The sequence below is a fragment of the Aythya ferina genome, assembly GCF_964211825.1.
Source record: "Aythya ferina genome assembly, chromosome: 7".
Classification (NCBI taxonomy): domain Eukaryota; kingdom Metazoa; phylum Chordata; class Aves; order Anseriformes; family Anatidae; genus Aythya; species Aythya ferina.
In genome coordinates, this window is record NC_140302.1 from 33,750,185 (window position 1) to 33,775,454 (window position 25,270).

The 25,270-nt window shown below is 36.9% G+C and overlaps 1 protein-coding gene across 1 annotated transcript in view; it reads right to left on the reverse strand.

The window, feature by feature from the left end:
- The window catches only part of CPXM2 (carboxypeptidase X, M14 family member 2), a 70,937-nt gene that overhangs the window by 14,413 nt on the left and 31,254 nt on the right, over window positions 1-25,270 (reverse strand). Inside the window, exons 4-7 of the mRNA XM_084526541.1 lie at window positions 14,336-14,420; window positions 13,644-13,794; window positions 6,266-6,354; window positions 971-1,094 (exon numbers count right to left, since the gene is read on the reverse strand). Coding sequence (XP_084382667.1) covers window positions 971-1,094; window positions 6,266-6,354; window positions 13,644-13,794; window positions 14,336-14,420 — 449 coding nt within the window. The remainder of the gene's footprint in view (window positions 1-970; window positions 1,095-6,265; window positions 6,355-13,643; window positions 13,795-14,335; window positions 14,421-25,270) is intronic.

Below are 25,270 nucleotides of genomic sequence, written 5' to 3' on the forward strand. Positions count from 1 at the left end.
ATCACAAAATAGGTTCACATATATTTTTCAAGATTATATTGAATTCTACAATACTTGCACTCAACGGCAAAATATGTCAGAAATGATTAGGAAAAGTACTAGCTATTCAAAAAAGCATAATTCAATTGTCCTTTGTAAGAATAACACTTGCAAACATCAAACACAATAGAACCAAAATGCACAATCTATTATTTGTGCCTAGGTCCACCCTCCCAGCAGCCTGACCCAAGATGGAGTCTCTGTCCCTACCCTCAGTAACAGGGGGTGAGAGATTCAGGGGTTAAGATCAGCCCCAAGTTTAGGGAGAGATGTCATCTGCTCAGTTCCATACTCTACAGCAGAGCAGAGAGATGTCTTAGGAGCATGTTGCAGCACTCTTCCTAGCATGGGGTGGGCACCTAGTGAGGCATTCACAGGTTAGGAAGAGCACTGTCACCTTTATACCAACAGCTGTCCGAAACAGATCACAGTGAGTTCTTTATTCATCTCCACAGAACAACTGAAGACTGAATGAGTTTCTGTTCTGAAGGACTATATATTACTGTAGGACATTATACCCCAACACTCACCGGTGAAATAACACTGTGAAAAATCTCACCTGTATTTGCTTGCAATGCAAAAACTCCCATATAAAAAGGCAAACTCTCATTCAAAACTAAATAAATCCCTAGCACTAAAATTCACTTTTTTTTTTTTTTTTTTTAAATTGTAAAGAATAAAATTCATTATCATTAAAGAATTTGATCCCACATTCAAAATGCTTTCTCTTTGTGCTCTACCTCCTCTTCCCAATTTAGAAATTTAGCACTGAAGTTCCTCCCACATACATTTGAAGTCATTGCTGCCATGAATATAATTCCATCAGGGATAATTACTGCAGATACAGAGAATGAAAAGGGGAAAAAAAAAAAAAAAAAAAAAAAAAAAAGCCCGACACCCTTCAACAGATTTAGTTTTACTAAATCCTAACCAACTTCGTGTTCTCCTGGGTTGTCAGAAATCTCAACAGCATACAGCTTTAGTCCTTGGTGGCTTTTTCCAATATTGTAAATTCTTGTGATATTCGGGCACATTTTATTCACTGTTTTCATCAACTGCCAAAAAAAAAGACATAGAATTAGACAATACATCATCAACAGATTGACTATTAATTATTTTATTCCAAATTGCTTTTTATCAGAAACTCTTCATTTTCTTTTTTATTTCTTAGTTGTAAATGCTTCATATTTAATTTACAAATTATGGCTTTGCTATCACACAACATAATGCTTGTTCAACTGGAACAAGTTGAATACTGTCTGCTGAAACAGCAGAGTGTAGATGGGGTTCCAGCTCTTTCTTATGCATATCCAATATTATCACAAAATTAACTAAAATGGGAAGTCTAACAGGAATAACAATAAAGCAAAATAAAAATTATCCTATATTACTTTTATACTACCAAGAGGTAATAAAACACATGTTCTCAAAACATTACATGCTGGGAGCTGATTAGACACCCCAACACTTCTTCCTACATGCTCTGTGATCAATACAGCTAAATTGACTCAAGATGACCCAAGTGTGTTAATGGCATGACAATGTGCATACATCACAGGTTCCCACAGATACACTGCCCAGTAAAGATTTCTCTCCCCTTCACCCTATGTAGTGATGATTTCATTCAAAATAAAGAATACCATCCATTTAAACAGCACTGTCCCAGAGAATTCTCATTACAGCTGCCACCACCACTGAGACAGAAATCAAGCTCACCCCTGTATTACAATATGAAATTTCATAGGTGTAAAATTGTTACTGTAGGCAGTGTTGTTGTGGCCAAAATAGCAAGGTAGGTGTTATCTGAATATCTCCTGTAAACATAGCACAGTATACTCCAGGCAAAACTGGTATATCAGATTTCTCTGAATTGATTTACCAGGTTTCTGAAAAAAATAATGACAATACCAACAACCAGTCTGAAGGCATATCTATAGACAAAATCTTTTCATCATTTCTACACATATTGCATGACATAATCAAAACATAATCAAATAGCCATACTGCTTAATAAAGTGCATAAGGAAGGTCACGGTAAGGGGTGTAGTTATGTTTAAATCAATGGAGGTACACAGATGTCATCCAGATAAAGATAACTGCTGTCTAAATCATCCCACAAATAAACAAAACCAATTTTTACTGTGACATTTCAAGTGAACATTAAAATTCACAAACGAGACTGAAAAGATGTGTTCTTACTAAGAAGTTATTGCAAGTAGCTTTAAATGACAAAATTTATCTGTTTTGATTTTTTTTAATGGAAGGGATTAAAGAAAGAAATAAGGACTTTACCGTAAATTGGAACCCGAGGCACTATTAATTAGACAATGTTTCCGTAAACAAGGGTGAATATATTATTGAAGAAGAATTGCAGGAGGATAAAAAACCTCTGCTCAAACAATGTTAATATAGAGACAATACTGGATGATAACAAAGCAGATGATTTAAAAAAAATACATTAATTAGATGTGTCCAATTCCCATGCCACCATTTAGCAAATCAAAGTGGAAACACAATTCACATTGGAATGAACATCATTAAAATTCCTCTCATAAAAAACTTCACTTCTATTTATAATCATGCAGAGACCAAAGAGATTTTTTTTCAGGTTTGTTCATCTTGTACATTAGTTTTATACACGAGAAACAATTTCTTTTGTAAACTTAAGCTCAGCACTCATCTGAAAAATGTACCCAGATATTGTTATCATTAATGTACTGGTATTATGAATACCCAGCTATTTCCACTGGTTATTATCATTATTTGTTAATGATTTTGGTGTATGTAAATGTGTATACCTTCATTTGCTGTTCCAGCTAAAACACGCATAAGAATCGGAGAACATTGTTATACATCTTCTAGCACAATGTTTAACAAGTTAAAACCTATTTTTTTTGAGACAGACCACTTTAAATCTCCATGGTCAAGAACTACTGCACCTGAACCTGCTCACAATGAACCAAAAATACTATCAACGGATATGGAGCCATGGAGCTCTTACTAGGGCCTCACAGACCATCATTAATCCAAGTTCTACTGTGTGTGGATTATTAGTAGTCATCCTGACAGTAGGATGAAAAGGATCATTGTTGGACAAGATATCATCTTTTTCTCCACACAGATATTATTTTTTTCCTCACACTTTGCCAGTGAGTACAAATATTGAATTTAAAATAGTTCTACTCTATAAGGCTAAGATCCTCTTCCTCTAATGTGTAAATTATGTAATTGTCTCAGCTCTGTGCCTAACCATTCCTCTCCTTACTCTTGAGACTGCAGGAAGCTTCCCTCTGGCTGATGCATTCCTGCAACCATGCAGCTCTCTAAGTTTGAAATAGGGAAGTTAAGCTTGTCCTTGCAGAGATCTCTGTGAAATCATTCTACAGTGCAGAAGCTTTTTTTGTGCCTGGCACTACATGGGCATAGGATATCCATGGCATCAATTAAGGAAAGTGGTTAAGAATATGTTAAATTTCATTCCTAGCGAGAAAAGTGCCTAGAACCAAGTTCGAAACACACTATAATCAGTGAAAATATTTGTATTGGCCTCAGTAAACTCCCAACCATCTGTTTAATTTCAAGCGTGACTAATTTCCTAAGTTGAATGAAGAACTTTCCTGAATCAGGGCCTCTGCAGTAAGCTATATGTCAGCCCTTTTTTTTTTTTGACAGTGCAGATATGGTAAGGTAGCTACGTGTTAATATACAAATACAAAATGGGAAACAAACATATTTCATGTTTGCTTTTCTCGTGCCTATTTCCTACAAGCAGCACAATAGGTCACCTGAAATGTTAGTGTTTTCTTTTCACATATGCAAACTGTCAAAGACAATTGAAGACTATAGTCCATCAGGGCTTTATTAACAGCCAGCAGGATTGTAAAACATTTCCAGAGTTATGCTCATTGGCAGCTCTTATGTGACAGCTCCTGTTTGTTTGTCATTACCTATTATTTATCCTATTAGCACTTTAGGAAGACTGCAAGCATTCTTTGAAGCAGCCCTGAAAAACTGATGTCTGAAGATCTAATTGTTCAGTTTTGAATAAAAGGCTTATTGAATGTAAGTCTGAGTGCTATCCAAACTTAGAGGAGGCAAAATGGCTCTCCTATCAATGACTTTCTGTTTAGGGCTATTTTTTATCCTGTATAGAGAACTTTTGTCTGAGTCCTGCAACTAAGTACAAAAAACTCTGCATTCTTTGTTCTGCTTAGGGTCAAACCAGAAATTGCCTCCTCTTTGAGCTCAGAGTTAGAGAGTCAATCTGGCCTTGCATGCAACCCAAGATGCTTCCTGGGTTTTGCTCTAGTTATCTAGATTTCATTGTTTCACCCTCTGATAAATATGTTCATAAAGTAACATATACAGCTCAAGATAGAAGAACTTTCTGCATTACCATTGCATCACTTCCATAAACAACTCTTGCCATGAAGACCAACAGGACTTCAGGAGTGCTTGTAGCCTGACTTTTCCCAAAGGTAAGAATCATGTCCAGTTAACTGGATTCAAAAATTAGCACTCATTTCCTAAGGCAGATATGATAGGAATTAGATATTTCATTCTGTTACAAAGACAAAGTTGAAGCTTCGGACAAGATTCAGATTCACCTTCTTCTGTAGTTCAAAGCTATTTTAGAATAGGTACTCCTAATACAGAAAAATATATTTGTTTCAGATACTTTCGCAGGATTCCCTCATACCTTTAATTTAATCAGGTGTTTCATTTTATTAGAAGGGATGGGTTTTCCATTCTTTCATACAACTGATTTGAGTATACACAGGCAAAAGATGTACTCAAATGTCCATTTCAAATTATTTCCAGGGATATCTGTCAGCCATTTTAAAACCTTGCCATACAGTATAAATACATTGTGTATATACTTCTTGGAATACAAAATAATCCCTACTTCTGACTACAGGATACAGTGAGTTTTCCTATTGACTAGAAGGAGATTCCTGAGGGCTCTTTCGAGAGAAAAAATTGGTACTATAAATTTCATCTTCCTAAAGAGAGAGTTGTATTAAAATAACCTGACGCTGAGAAAATTCCTCCCTCCCACAAATACTCAGCACATTGTAATGTAATGCTTCCAAAACATGGCCCAGGGAACACTCTTCTCCTCCTCCTTTCTCAGTGTTTATGATAAATAACTTCAAAGAACTGTGCTTTTCTGAGATGATTGGCAGTGAAGCAGTTCATAAAACTGATAACAACGCTGCGTTACAAAAAAATATAGTAATAATATGGAGTTAACTCTGAAATTGACAGATACTGTTCTATTTTATACTCAGGAAAGAAATTAGTTATCACTAAAGAGCAGTTTAGAGGATATAAGACTTGTTGCAAACCAGCCCACAATCTTCTACCTACAAGCAGCAGAACTCAATTAGAATCCAATCGGTTCTAAATACACTGTTTTGACCCACAGAAATACAAACCATGGGAGAACACAATGATAGGTCACAACTGACCAGCTCTTGACCACAGCTGAAAATTTTCTAATTGCATGAAAACTGGAAAAACATCCTGTTTTAAAGCTGCTTTTTTTTTTTTTTTTTTTTTTTTTAAATATCTTTCTAACCTGACCAACCTGTCTTTCTGCAAAGAGAATCTAAAATACCCTTTACTTTATTGTTCTTGACAGTAATTATGCCAATTGAGTTTCTACTTGTCTAATCTTTGTGCTAAGAAATATAGGCCATGAAATCTCTACTGAAATAAGTGTGTGACTCAGTACACAATTGCTCAATAAAAATGAACGGTGATTCATGCAGCATAAATATAGTGAAAATTCAGCATACAGCAAATGATTCACACACTTCAAGTCCAAACATATTATCTTTATATTTGGAGAGAAAGCAGGCAGAAACATTTCCTTAGTGCAACCCACACCTATTTCTGTGGTGATATGAACCAAGATTAAAAAAAAAACAACACCACCACAACAAAAACAAGAACAAAGATTGCTTATTTGAAGTTAAAGAAACAAGATTAACAGTGCTGGTAGATTTAAAATCATACCAACAGGATTTTATTATTTTTTTTCTCCTTAAGATTTCTGGTCAACAAAAGATTTCCAATGGAGAATTTCCAATTCCAGAAAAGAAAAATTTCCAATTTCCATTGGAGATTTTCACTATTCTGAACACAGAATTTTACTTTTACACATTGAAGCAAAATGATGGAACATATTTTGGAAGTTATCAAGTAGGTAGACTCTGCCTACCTGCCTCATTTCCTTGTAGTTGTGATGCTTGAAGTCAAGATTATCTGTGGTTGTCATTTCATTTCTTCTGTGGTAATAATTATTTGGGTCTAAGAAGAAAAATAAAAGAATTTTCATGTACTTTTTAGCTATTTCAGATATAAAGATTCTTAACCATAACATATGCATGGAACATGGAAATCTGAGTTCCACAGTTGTATACAGGATTTCTAAAACAAAGCTCAAAGAAACAACACACTTGAAATAATTCTTGTTTCAGCACAAATCAATTCATATTGATTCAAACAGAAGCAAGGAGGCAACAGGCATCAGCTTGCTAGACAGCTACTCTGCTAAACTTCAACAGAAAAGCAAAAGGGCATCCTCAGGCTACAGAGAAGGGCAAAAGACAGGCAAATCATGAGTCAGATGCAAGATAAGAGTGGGGGAAAAAAAATCACATCAGAGGAGAAAGCACCAGTAAATGTTTTGTGTCCACTTGATTAATTTTCTATTATGGAGAATGGAATTGCTTGATGAGTAGTTTCTGTCTATGCATCTCTTAGAGAGAGAAACCGCTGCACAAATTACATATTTCTAATTGTTTTCCTAAAAAATTTTTATGGTAGTTTAAGTTCTTTTTTACTTTAAAATGAGCACAATTGTTTCTGTTTTGATATAATTTATAATTCATATGTTTTGTAACATCGAAGGTGTATACATGGCTTGAACAAAACCAATTTTTTGTCCTTGACTTTTCAGGTGAGTGCTTTGGCCATTCACCTGGAAAAAACAAAAACAAAATACAGGCTAAGACTGTCGAGGCTTAGCTTTATATTTCCTGATATATGTTCCAGGTAAATTTATTATGATTTTAGAGATAAACTAAGCTTTTTGGAAAACAAAATCATTCCTTATTTTGTTCTATTCAGAATGTCTGGAAACATGTGTAATTTTTTTGTCAAATCAGTGGTTGTCAGACTGATATGATAAATCATTTTCCTTCCCACAGTCATCTCGATTTCATTTAAAATTATTGGAAAAGCCAAATATTAAAAGCTAAATATCATTCTATCTTGTTTCAAGACAGCCAAAAGACACCACCTCTAGAGAAAAGTATTTTTTTTCCTTTTTTCTTTTAAAAAATCAGTACCTAGAGTTGTGATTTTGGGGGAGGGGAAAGGGAGAACATAAGTATTAGTAGGAGGAATAATAGTGTTTATTTTCTGCAACAACTAATGCTTCATGAAATTATGGAAAACTACCTATAATACATTACAGTTTAACATATTTAAGTTTCATGTTTCTGATGTTAAAATGCCTAAATTCTCAAAACTCTTCTCTCCATATAATTCTAAGTGGGTTTATTCTGCATTTTTCTTATGTGTAAAGAAAGCAAAATTTGAAATATTTTAGTTATTTATGGAATAAATATTAAGTTTTAACCTTGCCCATGTTTCCTACCACATATTTATTTTCCATTTCCTTGACTCTTTCCGTCTATTCCCAGTCTACAGCAGAGACACTAGAGGATCAATTGAATGCTGATCTACAAATAGGACTGAAAAAAGGCAAAAAAAATAACCTTTTTTTTTCCATATGCTCTGTTATTTTCAGTGAGAAAGTACTATATAGCAAAACCAACAGGAAAATAATTTAAATTACAGCCTAACCAGATGAGTAAACAAGATTCCTTTGCATGTGAAGACAAAGTTTTGAAGAATCAAGAGGGTGAAGTTTCAGGTAACGCACCTGCAACTTTAAGTCTTCTTTCCAACCTAACTGCATGCCAAATTCATGCAAGTCCACCCACAACAGCAATGCTGCTGTAACCCTGCAGATAACTCTTAAAGGTTAGCCCATGGTAATTCACAGAAATTACTTATTAATGTATCAATGACCAAATAATAGAGTATTAAAACACCTCTTCTAGAAAAATACAATGTACTGAATGCTGCATGGAATATCTTCATTATTGTAAAAGTCACTGTTGTAAAAATATAGTAAGAAACATCAAAAAATTGCCAGGACATTGAAAGCTTTCTCTATCACCACAAGCCAAAGTACACAGCAGCTGATTTTTTCCTAATACTTTAATCCCATTCCTTCAAAGTCTGGCACTTTTTCCATACATCAAAAATTAATATCATGGGAATGACTGTGAATAGAGAACAGTTGGTGAAAAGTCAAGAAATTGAAAAAAATATACATTGAAAATGATTGCATCTCTAGACCTTCCTCAAAAAACTTGCACAATTTGACAGCTCCCTAGAGAGTTAACACTCATATTTTGCCAGGTTCTACTCTGAGTTGGCTTGGATTACTGGATTTCTGCTGCAGCAGCAATACAGATCAGAAAATTAGAGGCTAAAATGTAGAAATGCATAAAATCTCATGCACAGTTTCCTAGGCCCAACTTGGCAAAATTATATTTTGTAAAACAAAAGACCAGGAACCTCAAACCACAGAAGAATTTGAATTGAAATATGCTCATTTATTCATGACACCACCTCAGACAGCCTCTCTTTCTTCCAAGGAAGAAAGATTTTGCAAAACGGAAGCACCCCTGTTTATACAGAGGAATATATTAGTATTTTCTTCCACTAGTCTATCTTTATATTACCAAGAGAATTAATAAAGTTTGCAGGTAAAGGTAGCTTGATTCTTTTACACCTTAATTCTTTGTAAATATGGACAATTAACTCAGAAGATTTTTCAATCTGCATTTACATGAAAGCAAGAGGTCAGCTCAGAAATTCCAGCATGTCAGCTCTGGGCCTTGCCCATGAATTTAACCCAGTACCAGAGCGGACTGATTCCTCAGAAGCTTGACATACAGATGGGATTTTCTGTTGTATTTTAGTTCTCCACAGAACCTCACAATTTTATATTACATATAGTGTGAGGTATAGTCAAATACCTCAAAACTAATTCCAGTTAAACATATTGCATGATGACAATATGAAAGGTAAAAACCAAATCCTTAACCTGTTGTAGATGTTTGTTAAAAGCTTTCTAGCATCATTTAATCTTTCTAATAAGTTCCTACGGTTTTATTCTAATAATAAGGGAAATTGAGCATTGACAATACTTTTCTAAAATAGTAAATATTTTAGAAATTAAATACAAAATATCCTTTTAAAGATGACCACTACCGACTGGGAGGTATTACATACCTGTCACGATGAGTATGGAGAAACATAATACATCAGCCTTCCCCAGTAACATTATTTAATTTGGTCTCATTTTTATTCATTCTTTGCTGAGGAAAACTTCAAAAAGAGTTTTAAATTGTACAGGATTAAGTGTTATCTTTATAACTATAAAAGCAGAACACAAGGACAGACTGGCATTCTAAGCAAAACTTTACTCTCAAAAGTAATGCACTGAGTTTAGCAGTGCTGAATGAACAATCACTTATAACCGAAGAAAACTGAAGAGTTTTACATGGTGGGCTCATGCCTAGACTTAACCAGGTAGCTTGGCAGAAAGAGGCAAGCAATGAAAATAGGACTGAATGATGCATCCACTGCAAAACACAGTACTCCATTACAGAGTTAAAGCTGGTCTTTTATCTTGGGTTGAAAGTGATGGCATAATCATATCAATGACAGTTTTCCATATAAGAATTATTAAAAATTAAATTTTATCACAAATTTATTCCATTAAAAGAATTGCCTATTGCCTTGAATACTCTACAGTATAAATAAATGCATGAAGAGTTCAGCTAATTTTCTCTCTCCTATCTTCTGGGTACTTTTGATCATATGCATTTTCTTTTTGATTCTTAGGTTTGAAAAAGAGCAGGCAAGGAAAGTACATCCATCCCTCTGAGGCAATTGCAGAACATTTTGTGTGTCAGTCTACATCTGTGTAAACACTACCATCTTTGGAAACTGGAGAGAGAATTTAATGTGGGTGCTTTTGTCCACCTTTTTTCCCCAACAAGTAACGGCAGCACTGATCCTTTACCACAGGTAGGATTTGCTGGCATCTTTCCTCTGAAGCTAAATGCTTTTCCATTGGTGAAACAGCAAATCACTTCTGTTGCCTGAAAGATGGTACTGACAGAATTCAATAACATAGCTTTTGTTTTTGTACAGCTACTGTATTAGTCCAGAAAAGGCTGTTTGTCAAAACCAGCCTACAGTTCAGCAAAAATGTATTATGAATAATATATAAGCTTTTCACTAATAAAAATGACTATCTTAGAAATACAGATTATCCAATCAGTAGTATCTCTGTACAGATTGTATAAAGGTTTCTCACTTTTTGTCCAATGTTTGGGTTATCTAGCACATACTGTCCTACTACAGCAACAGGTCCTAGCTGGCTCTAACCACTTTCATGGCCTTCTGCCAATGCTAACAAGCTTTCCTAGAATATTAATATCTTATTCAGGTTTCTTTTTTGTCTGTTATTCCTTTCTTCCTTTCCCCCTTGAGCATGCATGATGGAAAGCTGATACACAGTACAGGCTGAATGCAAACCACTTAATATATTCAGGAATTAATAAAGACATAAAGCCTTACACTACAAGTTAAAAAGACCTGAAATGAGATTCAATCATGAAAGATTTCCAGAACACTCTTCTTTCTTTACAACCCACTTTTTTTTCCTTGATGCATTCCCCTATGCCCTTTCTGTCCTCGCTGCCATTGCCTCAGGAGGGCACAGTGCAGAGCAGCGCTAAAATCTGACCAAGCTGCTCTTCTTGACAACTTGTTTTCTTGCATGGCCACATTCAGGTACAGATCTGGTCACAAATATACCAGGTATTCAAGAAAACTAAGTATAGCATAACTTCTTTCATGGATCATTGGGCTTTTGAAAGAATAGGGTTGTGAGAACTCACTGGTTTTAATTAATTTAATTTTGCTCAATTTTGTGTGGGAAGCCTCTGTCAGAAAAAAACATTTCTTTTGAAAACTGACTTGTAGTTGTACAATCAGTGTATGATCAAAGAAGGTGGACCCATGGCCAAACCATCTGGTGATCTAACTGGAAACAAGTAAAGTGACTCCTATAAAGAGTGAGGAAGTTCAGTTATAGGGAACTGCAAAAAAAAATGTCCCACAGGAGGAAAGTATACATGGAAAGGCCTCTGCAACCTGGGTAATTTTGTTTTGAGAGCTTTTTGTGTGACGAATAAAATAAGCTAGAAGAAAATATCCATCCTTTCTTAACTTAAAGGATGGCTCAGCAGCTTATCAAAGCATATTAGTTCTTTCAGTCCAATTACATTTTGAATAAACACACCTCCAATCCCATTGTGTTTCTCAATGAATGATTATGGTATTTTCTTTCAAGAATAAACGGAATCAGTCACTGCAGACAATTAACTCAATAAATGACTACCAGGAGGAAACACTGATGCTGTTTCCATGCTAATCCGAGGTCTGCAACAAGCTGTAACACTACTCATTTCAACAGTGGAGTAAGTGCAGATATATTCGAATCTCAGTAACACCTTCACCACCACTGGTAGCTGAAGGGTGACAAATGTTAATGTTGGAAAGCAGAATTTGACCCTGATAAGATGTATAAGCAATAATAGAGGGTAAAACTACTGCATTTACAAAGCAAACAACAACAACAACAAAACTTAAAATATCTACATATTTTCTATTTCTTTAAGTACTGTTCTATGGAATTGAAAAGGATTATGAGTAATTCTCTATAAATTGCTCTTTAAAATAGTTTGAGTGTCATGTCCATTATTCTCTGGAGACCTCAGTGCGTGTCCTGTAGTAGAGTTATGGTGACAATGAAACCTCTTTTCCTTCAGTCTCACACCATTTTATACAGAATGGAGCTGATTCAGAATGGAGCTCTGCAACCACATATGGGAATGTGGGGCAATTTCAGCTGTCCTACCAAAAGCTGAGAGGAAATGCTGGCTCTGGAATTGCTCCTCCATGGTAAGAGGTATAGTGGGAAACAAACAACATGTGGAGGTGGAGTTCTGAACCCATGGTTGAAATAAGTCAGAATCCTACCAAAAAAGTGAACAGTCTCTTACACGAGATTCCTCTGATCATTGCTATTCAGGTCCAGGATGGATTTGTTACCAACAGAAAAGCAGTTGCCTAAGTGCTGCTAACTCGCACTGCTTCATTTTAAGATACCAATTTAGTTTTATGACAAGAGTTGTTACATACTTTTCTTTAGAGAATTACCCCTTCCATGACCCACACTGGTTTTATTCTCCCATGAGTATTTAAACATCTAAAGGACAAAAATCAGGCTACCTCTGCTTGGTATGTGAAGACCCTACATCAACAGTGGAATTGGATGCAGCAAGTCTCTGAACAGCAGCAGTCACAGTTAAAGTAGCAATGATAGGCACTGGAAAGGCAGTTTTCTTTCTGGTTCTAGTATTTCTGAAAATATTATTCATAGCCCCCTGCAAAAAAAAGAGAGAGCTATCCCCAAGGTGCCAGAATTTAAGAGCAAAGAAAAAAAGCAGACGAAAGATCTGGAATGAGTAGCGAACAACTTAAAAAAAGGTTTGAATGAACAGTTCTACAAATATCTATGTAGATACAGATAGGTCAATGTGAATCGACCACGAGACTATTTATGATATGCTTAGCAGAAACGTGGGTTCACCATAATTTGCTATACTGAATGCCTCTTTTTAAAGTGACTTTGTATAAGTTTGTAATCTGTATACACTAACAAAGTCATAATTGTATTTTGAGCTTATATAGTAAAAGAAACACGTAATGCTTAACATTTCTGATAAACATCTTGTTGTGTTGTTTCAGTCTCTATCAAGAACAAAACCATTTACCGTCATCTGAAACTTACCAGGAGTCACGTTGGATTCAACAACACTTTAAATATGCTAGATGTTTTTTTGTTTTTTTAAATGTATCCCCAATACCTCCCTCCTCTTTCCCCAAAATAAGCACTAGTTCAGTCACAGCTTCTGACTTCAAATTAATTCAAGGAAGTCCTATAGCTTTTGAAACAAAATTAAAATAAATAAATAAAAAAGAAATCAGATGACATAATTATAATGGTTCTTTCTTGCCTTAAAAGCTTAAGACATCTGCAAGTGACTGCCTTGATATATAATTCTATTGCCTCTCTAGTACACATGTACTCAGTAAGATTAATTGCACTGCACTTCAGCCCAAACAACAGAGAAAATCTTGTTAGATCATCCATGCCAACTTGCTCTTATTAATATATCCACTTATATATCCTATGCAGTTGCATTTGAAATGACCTATCTTAATATTGCCCATGTGTCTGGACAGATATTTTTCATTTCTTTTTGCATAGAGCTGTCCATTAAAGAGAGGTATTATATCAAGATATCCAATGGAAATAAAATTTCTGTGTCTTGGCACAGCCAGCCATGTCAACACCAACCAAGCAAGACTCTTACCTGGCAAAGGACACCCTAAGATTTCTAATCTCATACAGATGCTACCTTCTTCGTACCAGGACCGAGGGTTTATGCGGATGTAGCGTGCAACCAGTGGCACTGGCAGCATATTGAGAACTGGGATCTCCTTCTCACTATTTCCTTCAAAAATCTGTGTAGGCAACAAACATATGAAAATAGTAAGATCATTTCTTCAAAAAGGCTTTCTACACCTTTGGTAACAGAATCGGATAAAGTCATCTGGTACAGGCCCAGGTCAATGGTGGCTCAGGCCAGAACTGCTCTTCAAAGAGCACAGTCCCTCCGTGCTCCCCAGAGCAGGGGCAGAAGAGCCAAAGCTCCACACCCTCCCTCTAGTAATGGGCACCTCATGTACATGAGATGTCCCCAGGTATCAATGGAGAGATGCTAACCCTTGTGCAGGACATGCAGTTAGAGACATTTCTCATCTCAGGTAAGACTACTACCAGGGTGCTATCCACATCCATAGGCAGACTCATGCAGATTTGCCATACAGAATATTCTGAGTCCCTCTCCATATTATATGATGTGCTCTTAAAGTTACATCAGGCTAGTGGGACTACAGAGATATTGCCTTTTACCCTTATACTTATTAATCTGGCAAGTCAAAATCCCACATAGGCAGGCCCCCCCCCTCTCTTTTCACAGAACAATTGTTTTGTGATACTCACCACATCTCCAGATTCATTTTTGACAGCTGTCCATGCATGACTGTCATTGCTCACCAGTACTCTGTAAGAAGTCACCCAGTTACTCCTTGAAAAAGACAAAGCAGCAAGTTATTTTTTCCATAGATAACAGCGACTGCAAATTGCATTGTAATAAAGCTTCTAAGGTTGGAAACCTCACTTGGCACAGTCATGCCAACACTTGGATTAAAAGAGTTACATGCGGATCTAGATTTAACAGATAATTAAGAAATGCTAGTGCACAAACAAAAAAAAAATAAAAATATTCTAGGATTCCAGGGTGCGAGGGAATACTGCTCTCCTTTCCTTTTCAGGTTAAATGGCTTGTCTAGAACAGATGTATTCACTCCAGCATTCAGAACTCTTATCTGTTCAGGCACAGAACACATTATTTCTACGATTGTTATCAGAGAAGATAGAAAAAAATAAAACCTCCCCAATGAGAAGTCTGTGAATTTTAAGCATCAGTTTTTTCATTCACTTGTTTTCTATTTACAAGCTGGTTCCATTCCTCTGTACAAGCATTAGTCTTTCACCTGGCACCAATATTGAATAGCCCATAGCTTGTGAACCAGAGCCTGCCGTCATTCCCAGTTTTATTAGCAGTAGGTTGGAACGCAGACATAATTCTGCCTCTTCACAGCAGTCTAATTGATCACAGTACTTGTGCATTACTGCAATATAACAAGATCAGTCTTTGATAGTTTGATCTTTCTAGTGGTCTATTTCCTTGATTTACAGGAAAATCCCCTTTAATCTCAAAAGTAAAATCTTCATTCATACAAAGGTAATACCTTGTCTGTATTAATCCAAAGATGAGTTAGAAGAGAAATAAGTTCCTACTTCCCCTATTCTGAGAGGAGATTCATCAATGTAGGTCATACACTGTCTAGGCATTTCCCATGGTAATGCATATACATCTATGGGGAAGGTAACACCCTGACTCTTCCATCATGAGTTTTTTTTTTTTTTTTTTTTTCCCTGCATAAAAGCTGGTTTCAATAGGCAGTAGCTTGGAGGAGAGTCATGCCTCAGAGATATCTTTGTACTGTAATGATAGTCCAGGATGTTTAAATCCAGTTTTCATGTATGAAAACAAATCACCTGCAACTACCTGTCCTCTAGAGCAGTCATTCTTGAAACCAGGCTCTTAACTAAGCTACATATTAAAGTTACTGAGAGTGAAACCAGAGTAAGGAAAGCTCTTCGGATTAGAAAGAACAGGGGCAATAGGAGTTGTGGGAGAAACAACAGATCATATGGATCAGAGATACAGGAAGACCTGGAGGGACAGACACACCTAAGAAGAACTTCTTGTGCTACCATACACATGCAACTATATGTATATGTGTATTTCTTCTAAATAAGAAAAACATTAACAAGCTACTTATGAATGTTCACATATTGACTTAACTGTCAATATGTGAACATTCAAAGGGGCAAATTAGCCTTCATGTGTTCTATAGAAAGTATTCAGGTTTCCAGTGGATATATAAGGGCAAATTCAGCAACCCCAGGATCAACACAATTTCACCCAGCTTTGTAAGAAAATACATTGATCCCTTAACCTCCTTTTTCAAAAAAAGAATGACCTCCAAATAACATTCAAGTCAAGGTATGGAAGCAGGAAATTTATAGCTTTAGATGTCCAACACTTTCATTTTCTATCCCATTTGTATGAATGATTCAAACTGAGGTCTAGACTTGAAATGACAGAAAAACAAAGTGCTTAGTAGGATGTACTTCTGCATGCAACCTATAAGTACCCCGAAAAAGTAAGAGGGTAAATATGTGCTTTTGAAAGAACTGACTGAAATAATCCAACTGTTATACACTGGTATCTGTAGTTTGCAAACCTTTGACCATCCTTTTTAGATGAAAAGGTTTTGCACTTCATGTTATTTTAAATGGAAAAATGTTGGCTACTGCCGTGCAGATTGAACTTTTTTTTATTGTACATAGCTTGTAATGAACACATTACTTCAACATTTGTTGAAAGACTTTAACAAGTTAGCAGCCCTTGAAAATACTTATTTTCTGCCTGTCAACAGAAGATCTCCTGGGGTAGAGGCTCCTCCTGAGGTAGCAGATCTGTGAAGTGCCATGCTGGCATCTCAAGTCTTTGTGGCTGTGAAAGAATATACAATAAGGTAGACAGTGACTCCAGTGCCCTACACAAGTTCCCAGCAACTCTTGAAAAGAACTCTTCCCTCAACTTTGGCAATAACGTGGTAGTTGCATCAAAATATTTCACTTTCACTCATACATGTAAGCTGAAGGAAGGCAGATTTACATCTATCAAAGATAAAAAGGAAGAATTTCAGAAATGGGCAACATCAAACCTCCATGAAGAAAAAACAACTTTTTCAAATGAAAAATAAAGCAAGCTTAAGAGCAAGACTTACAAGTTTAAATGGGTGAGGAGGAAGGGGCACGCATATTCAGTGCACAACTGAATTATGGCCGTTTTTTAAAATCAGGATTAACCAAAGAGTCTACGTTAAAGACCGGAAGATACCATTTACTGCTGAATGCAGAACAACAAAAAAACAACCATACAACTAGCTGCATAATTAAAATCAGGACAAACAATGCATCCATATTCATTACCCTACAGCTGGGAAAAAAAAATTCCAAGAGAATACTGAGACCACACAAAAACAAGATAAAAACAGGCATTCTTTATAATTGAGAACGTTGTAAGAAAGTCACAGCACTTATACAATTTTTAATTTTTATTTTTAAAGAACCAGGTCAATTTACTGGCACAAGAAAATATGTTGTTGTTATACTAATGTTTCCCAGCTAGGACTTATTTACCATATTTTAATTTTCTCATTCCATATACTCACAAAAGTTCAAACTTCTCCTGAAGGAAAATGTATACTAATCAGTAGTACACATAATCCATCTTGAGTGATAACAAGTAACATGCTTTTCAGAGGCAGTCTGCCAATTAAAACACAAATGGGACTTCATCCAATCTTGTATGGTTGCAGTATCGAAGGACTACAGAGGGTCGTGGGAGGAGATAAATCAGTGTGATGTATTAGGTCACACACCACAGACTTAACTGGGCTTGCCTGTAAGGAATAAACATCCCTTTTGCATCTGTTGAGCTGCAGAATAAACAAATCACAGGTGATCAGCTCTTTCTCCCACTAACACTAAATAGCCAAAGAGCCTCTACGGGTCTAAGGTCCTCCTCCTTTTTTCCCCCCTACATGTCATAAGAAGGAAATAAAAAGCTTCTGCCACTATTAAGGAGGTTGCTGTAAATTCAATCTCCCCTCAAAAAAAAAAAAAAAAAAGCTGTCTTCTGCCTTGAAATCACATTCCCAACTGAGTGTCTTTAAACCCCAGGCACTTCTACAGATCCAGATCAGCAAGCAACATTTACATGTTAAATCTTCCTGAAAGCTGCAGGTTTTCCATATTAATTCCATATAAATTCCCATCCATGTGCAGCAAGGGAGGTCTGATACTTCCAGGGAGCGGATCAATGCATTGCACATGCTCGAATCAACAGCCAGCCTGTTTACAGCAAGCACAGTGCTTCCTGGAATCGAAGAGTTTAATTCTTACAGGGTGTCTGGTTTGTTCATGTGTACACGGAAATGTAAAGCTTTCAGGGAAACCCATCACAAAGAAAAGCCTTGTGCCAGAAGTAGTACTGGGGAATGTCATCTGCTTTCTTTTGTTAGTGACAAAAAGATTCATCTCATTGGGTTTTGGAGTTGCAGACAATTTCTGCAGCACATCACATGAAATCCTTTTTGGGCCCCATCAGCACTGAACAATAAAGCCATCTAAGGAAACTTGAAAGAAAAGTATAAAGTTTTACAGTACTTAGGATGTCCCTACACTTACTATAGAGAAGCTCTTCTGAATTCAGTCTATAAAACTTCCCTGGACATTACTATTATATCTCTGAGACAAAATACACAGGCATTTGTTACACAGTCAAGGAGACAGAACTCAGGGAAGAGTCGTACATAAGCATTCAAAAAGGAACAAATTAATTATCGAGGTTTTCTTGGTAGGAAGCTAGGCAATACAGAAGGTATAGGTTAACAGTATCTTTTCAAGTACTAAGAGTTCATCGCACTCTAGCACAAAGATGAGCCTAAGTGCTACCTACATGATTTCCTCAGAATTTCATCTATGCTATAAAAAGATCACAAGATGTAGATTTGACAGGAATAGTTTGGATCCAGGTGTTTCCCATTAACAATCCTTTTTAAAAATTACACCAGCTTCATCTCTTCAAGAAATCTATTTGAAAAATCTCTTTATCTTTTGCCAAGATTAATCAACTTGTTTCAAAGAAAGTAAATATAAAAATCAAAACACAATTCCAATTCACTTACTGTAATGAAATTCTTAAAGTTATTTTCTATAATTAGTTGATTTTCATCTGTGATGAATTGTCTTTAGATTATGCTTATTTAAACATTTTCAATTCAGTTTCCCGTGATGTATGGAAGTGTCCAACTTATCCATTTCCATCCAAAAAAGGCAAGCTGAGGGAAGCTTAAGCAACTTGCCTATGGACAGAGGTAAAACCTGAATTGAAGCAGAAGCTTGAGAGCAGATCTCCTACAGCTTTGGCAGGTATTGAGCTTAGATAAGGACATCAAGACAGACAACAACAGAACATCTTTCTGCCTTACCTTCCTCAACATAATTCTCTTACTTCTTTATGTAAGAAACACTGATATCATAATGCAGCATAGCACACAGACACTGCTGAATGAGAAGCAGTAAAGAGATGCCAGGCAGTTTGGCTGCCTGACCTCCGGCAGGTGAGTACATTAATTGAGACTTCTGACTATTTGGATATGGTTTTATTTCATTTGAGCAGGATCTGCTACATGACCTATTTTAAGGCCAGGCTCCTCAAATATGGGAAGCTGAATAAGGAACAAGTAAAATTATCTCAGTCTCCAAGCGTGCTTGTACACATCACCAAATTGCCCCATGACTTAAGACAAATGAGGAAGGTTGGCAGGTGCCTGTCAGTAGAAACTGGACACCACAGCAGCTGAGATGCTGGAGATGAGACTAGCAAGCACTGGCAGAGTTCAGGCTAGCACTGTCTACAGTGGACCTGGCTCCAGATGACCATATTATTTTTGCTACTGTCAGGATAACCTGATTTACCTGCATTATAAAACCTCAGAAATAATAGAAAATAGAAACAGGCAAGCAAACAGATTTGTATCCTCCAATAATGTATAAACTGACATTCCAAAGTGGTTGAAACAGAAATATCTCTAGGAAAAAAAAAAAAGTTAGGCAAATTTTAGATTAATCTCTAACGATGCAACAGAATCAGCATGCTGGCAATTAAATGACTTTCTGCTTGAAAAAGCAATCTGTAGTCTCTTGCAAATAAATATAAAACCATTAATATAATCTAATAACATTTATGCAGATAACATTTTAAATCACCTACTGCCCAACAGTTTCCAGAACAAACCAAGTCAGAAAATGCTCTGGCTAACCACAGGTAGCCCATCAAGTTTTACAAACTAATTAAAATAAATATGATTTAAGAGATGGAGCTTGAATAGCAAGCAAGGGTGTTTTTTTTTTTTAATAATTGAAATCTTTTAATATTTAATTTTTTAAATTGCTTCTAGCTGACTTAAATGAATATACTGCTGTGAAATCTGCTCTTCAGAGGCCTTGTGAAAAAAAAGCTCAGGGCCAGAATTTCACTTGCTATGGATGAATTAAGCATGATTTTTTTCAAAGCTCCCTTCTCAAGTGAGTAGGAACTGGGAACATTTCACACTCAATGTTTGCTACTTACTGCTGGGTTTTTATGATTGTTTTTTTCTCTGATTTTCTAACCTTCCTTGAAAATCCAGTTTCCTGTTGCTGTTTCACATTCAGACTGCAACCAAACCTGAGGGTCCCAGGCCTCTTGTGTAGAGTCAAAAACATCCCATGCCTCTAAGATGTTAGTCTTAACACCTACCATTCACAAGGCAACCTTGCAAAGGGTTTGAAATTCTTGCATACATTTGAAATCCTTCCTACATCAGACCTTCCCCTTTCATATCTTTTATACCTGCTGAACACAATCAAGGTGTTTTTCTTTTTATTTTAAACCTTCCTTTGTGATATTTCACATTGTCCCTTTCTTTTCTGTGCCCACCACACCTTTTCATATTGGTTACATACTACAGATAAATCCAAACTATACAGCCGCTGCCACATCATGCATTGTCTCCTGCTCGTGAATATTAAATTAATGGAAAATAAAAAGCTCCAACAGTAACCAGCAAATATTGCCATTTGTGTGCACAGCTGTGAGTATATTTAAAGCAATGCTGATAGGGCTCGTGCCTACCAAGTGCACACAATACCACAACCAAGTGCAGTTGTGTGTGTGCAAAAGGGACACTAGCTTGGGAAGGATGCTCAGGTAGAGGGAAAAGCAGCAGCTGCCAGACAGCCTTTCAGTAACCCCCCTGTGGTCACTCTCATTGCAACGAGTCATAATTCACATTCAAAGATACAAAAATCAAAGCTGTGAATGATAAACAGGTTTAAGCAGTTGCCTGCATCCTATCTGGTGTATCCTTTTCCTAACAGTTTCAGCTCATTTGATTTAAAGTTTCCCAGTCTGGTTCCTTGCATGGGAGTTAACAAGCTTTCCTTCACCTTCTGAACACCCCTAACAGCCTCACTGCAGAGCAGGTTCTCTCCACACAATGTTGCCCTTTCCAAGAGCTGAGTTGTGGCTAACCAGCCAGGAGCACTCCTCGTGGGGATGGCAGTGACCCAGCCTCTGCACCATGAGTCACTAAGTACCCAGCAAAACAGTCCTAACTGGAGCGCGAACACCGTGACAAATCCTACCCACAGCAAAATGTCAGCGGTCCTGACATTCTTGTCAAGCAGAGTAGCAAAAGCACAAGCACATTTCTGGGTGCACTGCTGCAAAACTCAACCCACGCAGGATCACTAGAGGTGGTCACAGAGTAGCTCCCGAACCTCAGGAGCAGGCAGCAAGCATCCATAAGAAGCGCTGGGCTGCATGCCACACCATGCACAGGGCACAAAGACCAAGGTGAACCTAGCAAAGGGAGTGAAGATAAGTAGATAGATAGAGAGCACTTGAGGCTGAAGATGCTAAAAGCTGCCCGGGTACCACAACACAAAACCCAAGATATAGTTCCACCAAGCCAGAGTTACTGAAAAATATAGCTTACTAATAAAGCCAGTGATAAACACCAGTATAGTAGGTAACTAGCGACATCAACGTATTGAGGGAGCTTTTTCCACACGGAATCCAGATTGTTGCATAACTCCCATTGTATATTTGATATGATTTCAGTGGATTTGGAGCAATTCACTGAGTGAGAGTGACTTCAGTGAGGCTGTAACAATCTCTGCAGTCCTCACCCAGTCAGGGCAAATAACAGCTCACACTGATTTAATGCACTGTAACGGTTCGTGTCAGTACACAGCAGCTGCTTGTTTTATTACAGGACTTGGATAAAACATTGAGACACTTTCATTGAATTTGCTGAAATCTTTAATCAGGGTCTGTTTTAGCAACCTCTGCATGGTGACAACGTATTGCTTTGAAAGACAATGCCAGCCATGGCAGTTGTTCTTGTGAACTAGGCTGTATTTACAATTATCCCACGATGCTTTCAAAAGCAGCATTGTGCCTTTTTGTGCATGTTTTGTCCCTTCTTCCCATGTACAGTGCAAAATTGTTTTCTTAGATATCTGTAGCAACAAGTCAAATACCAATGATTATCCACTATGCTGCCCCAAATGCCACTGTGGCTCCACTGGGATATCACTGCTTAATTCCTGATTATTGGAGTACCAAAGACACTGATGTTACTTCCTCCTCATGAAGATAAAGTTACTATTTCTAAGACCATGACAGGCTGCTGAACTGGGAATGAAGCAAGAAATTCTACCTTCCTGCAAGCAAGGAAGTTTATTAACTTGAAACCCTCTCATAATGACTGCCTATAAAAGTAAATCTCAGTTCTTGAGGAAATGTCAGTGAATACAGAAGTTAGAAAGTGGGACAGCACATTTAGCTTGTTATTACAAAAAAAAAAAAAAAAAGCAGAACGGTGTACCACCTAAATTAGAAGTAAACTGTACTGACCTGAGTTTATCCTCAAGTACATATCTAGAAAATACTGTTTGCTACAGACCTACTCTTCCCTAGGGACAATTTGTTAGAAGAGATACTGGGGATCACAGTGGATTGCATTCCATGCAGAGAAGCCTGAGAACATGCTATAGGAAACTGCAAAGTTTTTCCCTTATCAAAAGATAAAGTATTTGTAGTTACCAAGAAAGTGATCTGATACAAAAAGATCAAAATAAAAATCAGTTCTGCTGGATATTTGCTATCCCTATACTGTATCACAAGGATAACAAATGGCTCAGTAGGGTTAGTGTAATGGTGTCTATACTACCTTCTAATTAAAGCATAGCTCCAATAGCAGTGAACAAATAGTGGGCAGTCTAGAGGTGGGTCAGAGCTATGATCCAATGTTCAGACCAGGATACGTCAGCCAAAAGACAGCTCTAAAAATCTAGCCAGGGTGGTTAAACAGAAGTTATGATATTGTCAAGTGTGGTTCAGGAAGTGTTGGAAAGAAAGTTGTCCATTTAAGTGGCTTCCTTGTTCTACTGAAAAATTGTATGTAAAGATATAAAACTAATAAGGACTACATCTTGCCCTGAAGAAATTATATAATGGATGAGGTCCACAGTCTGAGGTTTAAATCTATTTATAAGATGAGATTCATGTCTGTGAGACTATCATGTTTTACAGGAGCAATGGGATGGCATGCCAGGTCTTCAGGAGAGATATCAGATAAGGTATGTAAAGTAGGAATCATCCCAGTCTCACATCCCCATTTGTTTCCTTAAATTTAAAAAAAAAAAAAAAAAGGATTGCTATTGTTGTTTTTCAAAACACTTCCAATATTTTCATAAGGGTCAAGTTCTTGAGCTTTTTTGGAAAAAAAGTATTTTGAATTTCACCTGCAAAATTCCAGAAATTCTTTAGAACTTGATCATTTTACTTATTATTTCACCCATAATCTTTCACATTGTCATTGTATTTCATGACATGTAGTGCTTAGTGCTTAACTTAACGTGTTTGAAAGATTAATTTTAATAAATGCACCATCAGATACAACTTGATAACTGAAATATTGCATCAACTTCTCTAATATCCAAACATCCTCTGCATTGAAAGTCTGAAGCATTCTATTAAAAGTACACATTGAGTCTATTTAGACATATGTTTTTTTTCTTGATACAAGAGATGGTGTTGAGTTATCAAGATTGTTTGGGTTGTGGGAAACATGTTTCCTATGTTTTTTAGATTCTTGCCAAACTGCTAAGAGTGATTAATATTTTCTTTCCCTTTGTCAAAAGAGTACATATTTTAAACTATCACATCATTGTTTTAAACATGGCACAATTCCACAGTGATGGTTCCAGTGTCCCACTCAGCCTTGAACAGTTGTTTAAAGATACATAGTTCATTAAAGTCAAAGATGTATTGGCAGAAATGGAGAATTATACGCTATATTTATCCCCAAAATATTCAGCCGTAAATCCTCTGGTAGCTCAGGTCAATCTTTTCTGCTGGCATTGTCAGTCTCTAAGAGGAGGACATCCCAGGCATTTCATCACTCACACAACTTCTCTGAAGGCAAACAAAACTGTTCTGCATAGAGATATCAATAACATCCTTTTATTAACTACGGGATAGTCATAGTGAAACAGCATGGTAATGGCCAAGAGACTGAATTCCAAATATACTCAGTTCATAGGAAGGAACTGATGTTCTGCTCAGTTTCAAGGTGTTAGATCTTATTTATACTGGACCACATTAGTTAGTTTCAGATGTCATCAGGATGAAGTCAGAAAGGAGCCCTGTTTCTTGTAGCTGTTCCCCATTACCTCAGAAATACAACATCTGCAGATCTGGACAGTCTAGCCAGTGTTTGCTATTTACAACATTAAAATTGTGCTTCACCATTTTGGGTCTCTCAAGAATGACTGAGGTGCCTGAATAGCTCTAGCTATCGAGTCCACATGGTTGCTTTGACTGGTAAAAGGAAAGACTCCTCAAATTCAGTTTTCATTCAAAGGCTGTTTCTGCTCATTACAGGAGGGAAAGAGAAAAGCGGAAAGATTTGTTTCCAAGTTACTGTCACGGAATTTGCAGCCACACAGTTCAAGTACAACATTTGACTTCAAGAAGTGTTTTTCTCTGTAAAGGAAGTGATTAAACAATTCAAATATTCATTACTAACCAAGCATGGTTTCCTTCTTTCTCTAGTCAGGTCACATGTGCTTTCAAGAGCTGTTTCCACACCTTGGCCTCTTTCTCCTCAAGGCTCTCATGTCTTAAGCCCAGGCCCAGGAGCCCTGGGAAAGCAAGCAGAGCCACAGCCCACAGAGGAAGGTGGACAATAAAAAACAACTGCCCAAGTGAGACTGGGAGAGAAATAACTGAGGTGAAGCAGTTCCTGCCTGCATAAAAATAGTGACAACCCCATGCATTTTTGTGTTCTTTGCATTATATCAGGCATAACCTTTATTTCATCAATACCCTCTGAAGTTTTAAAACCAAGAAGCAAGGCTGATGCAAAGAAACCATCACTCTTCAGGAGGAGTGGGCCATAAGCAAAGCCTGACAGCAGTTGCCAGAGGTTAAAAAAAAAAAAAAGTAGAGGGTTGTTCCCACCACCAGTACACTAACTTTGGCTACAGCATCAGAAACACCAGCAGAATCAAAGGCCATACTCCTAGTAACTCCAGTGGTACTGCCTGTACAGCCTTACAATGAAAAGCAGTCACTTGCTGCAGCATTCAGCTGGGTGTCCTCAGCTGTCTTTCCTTGTC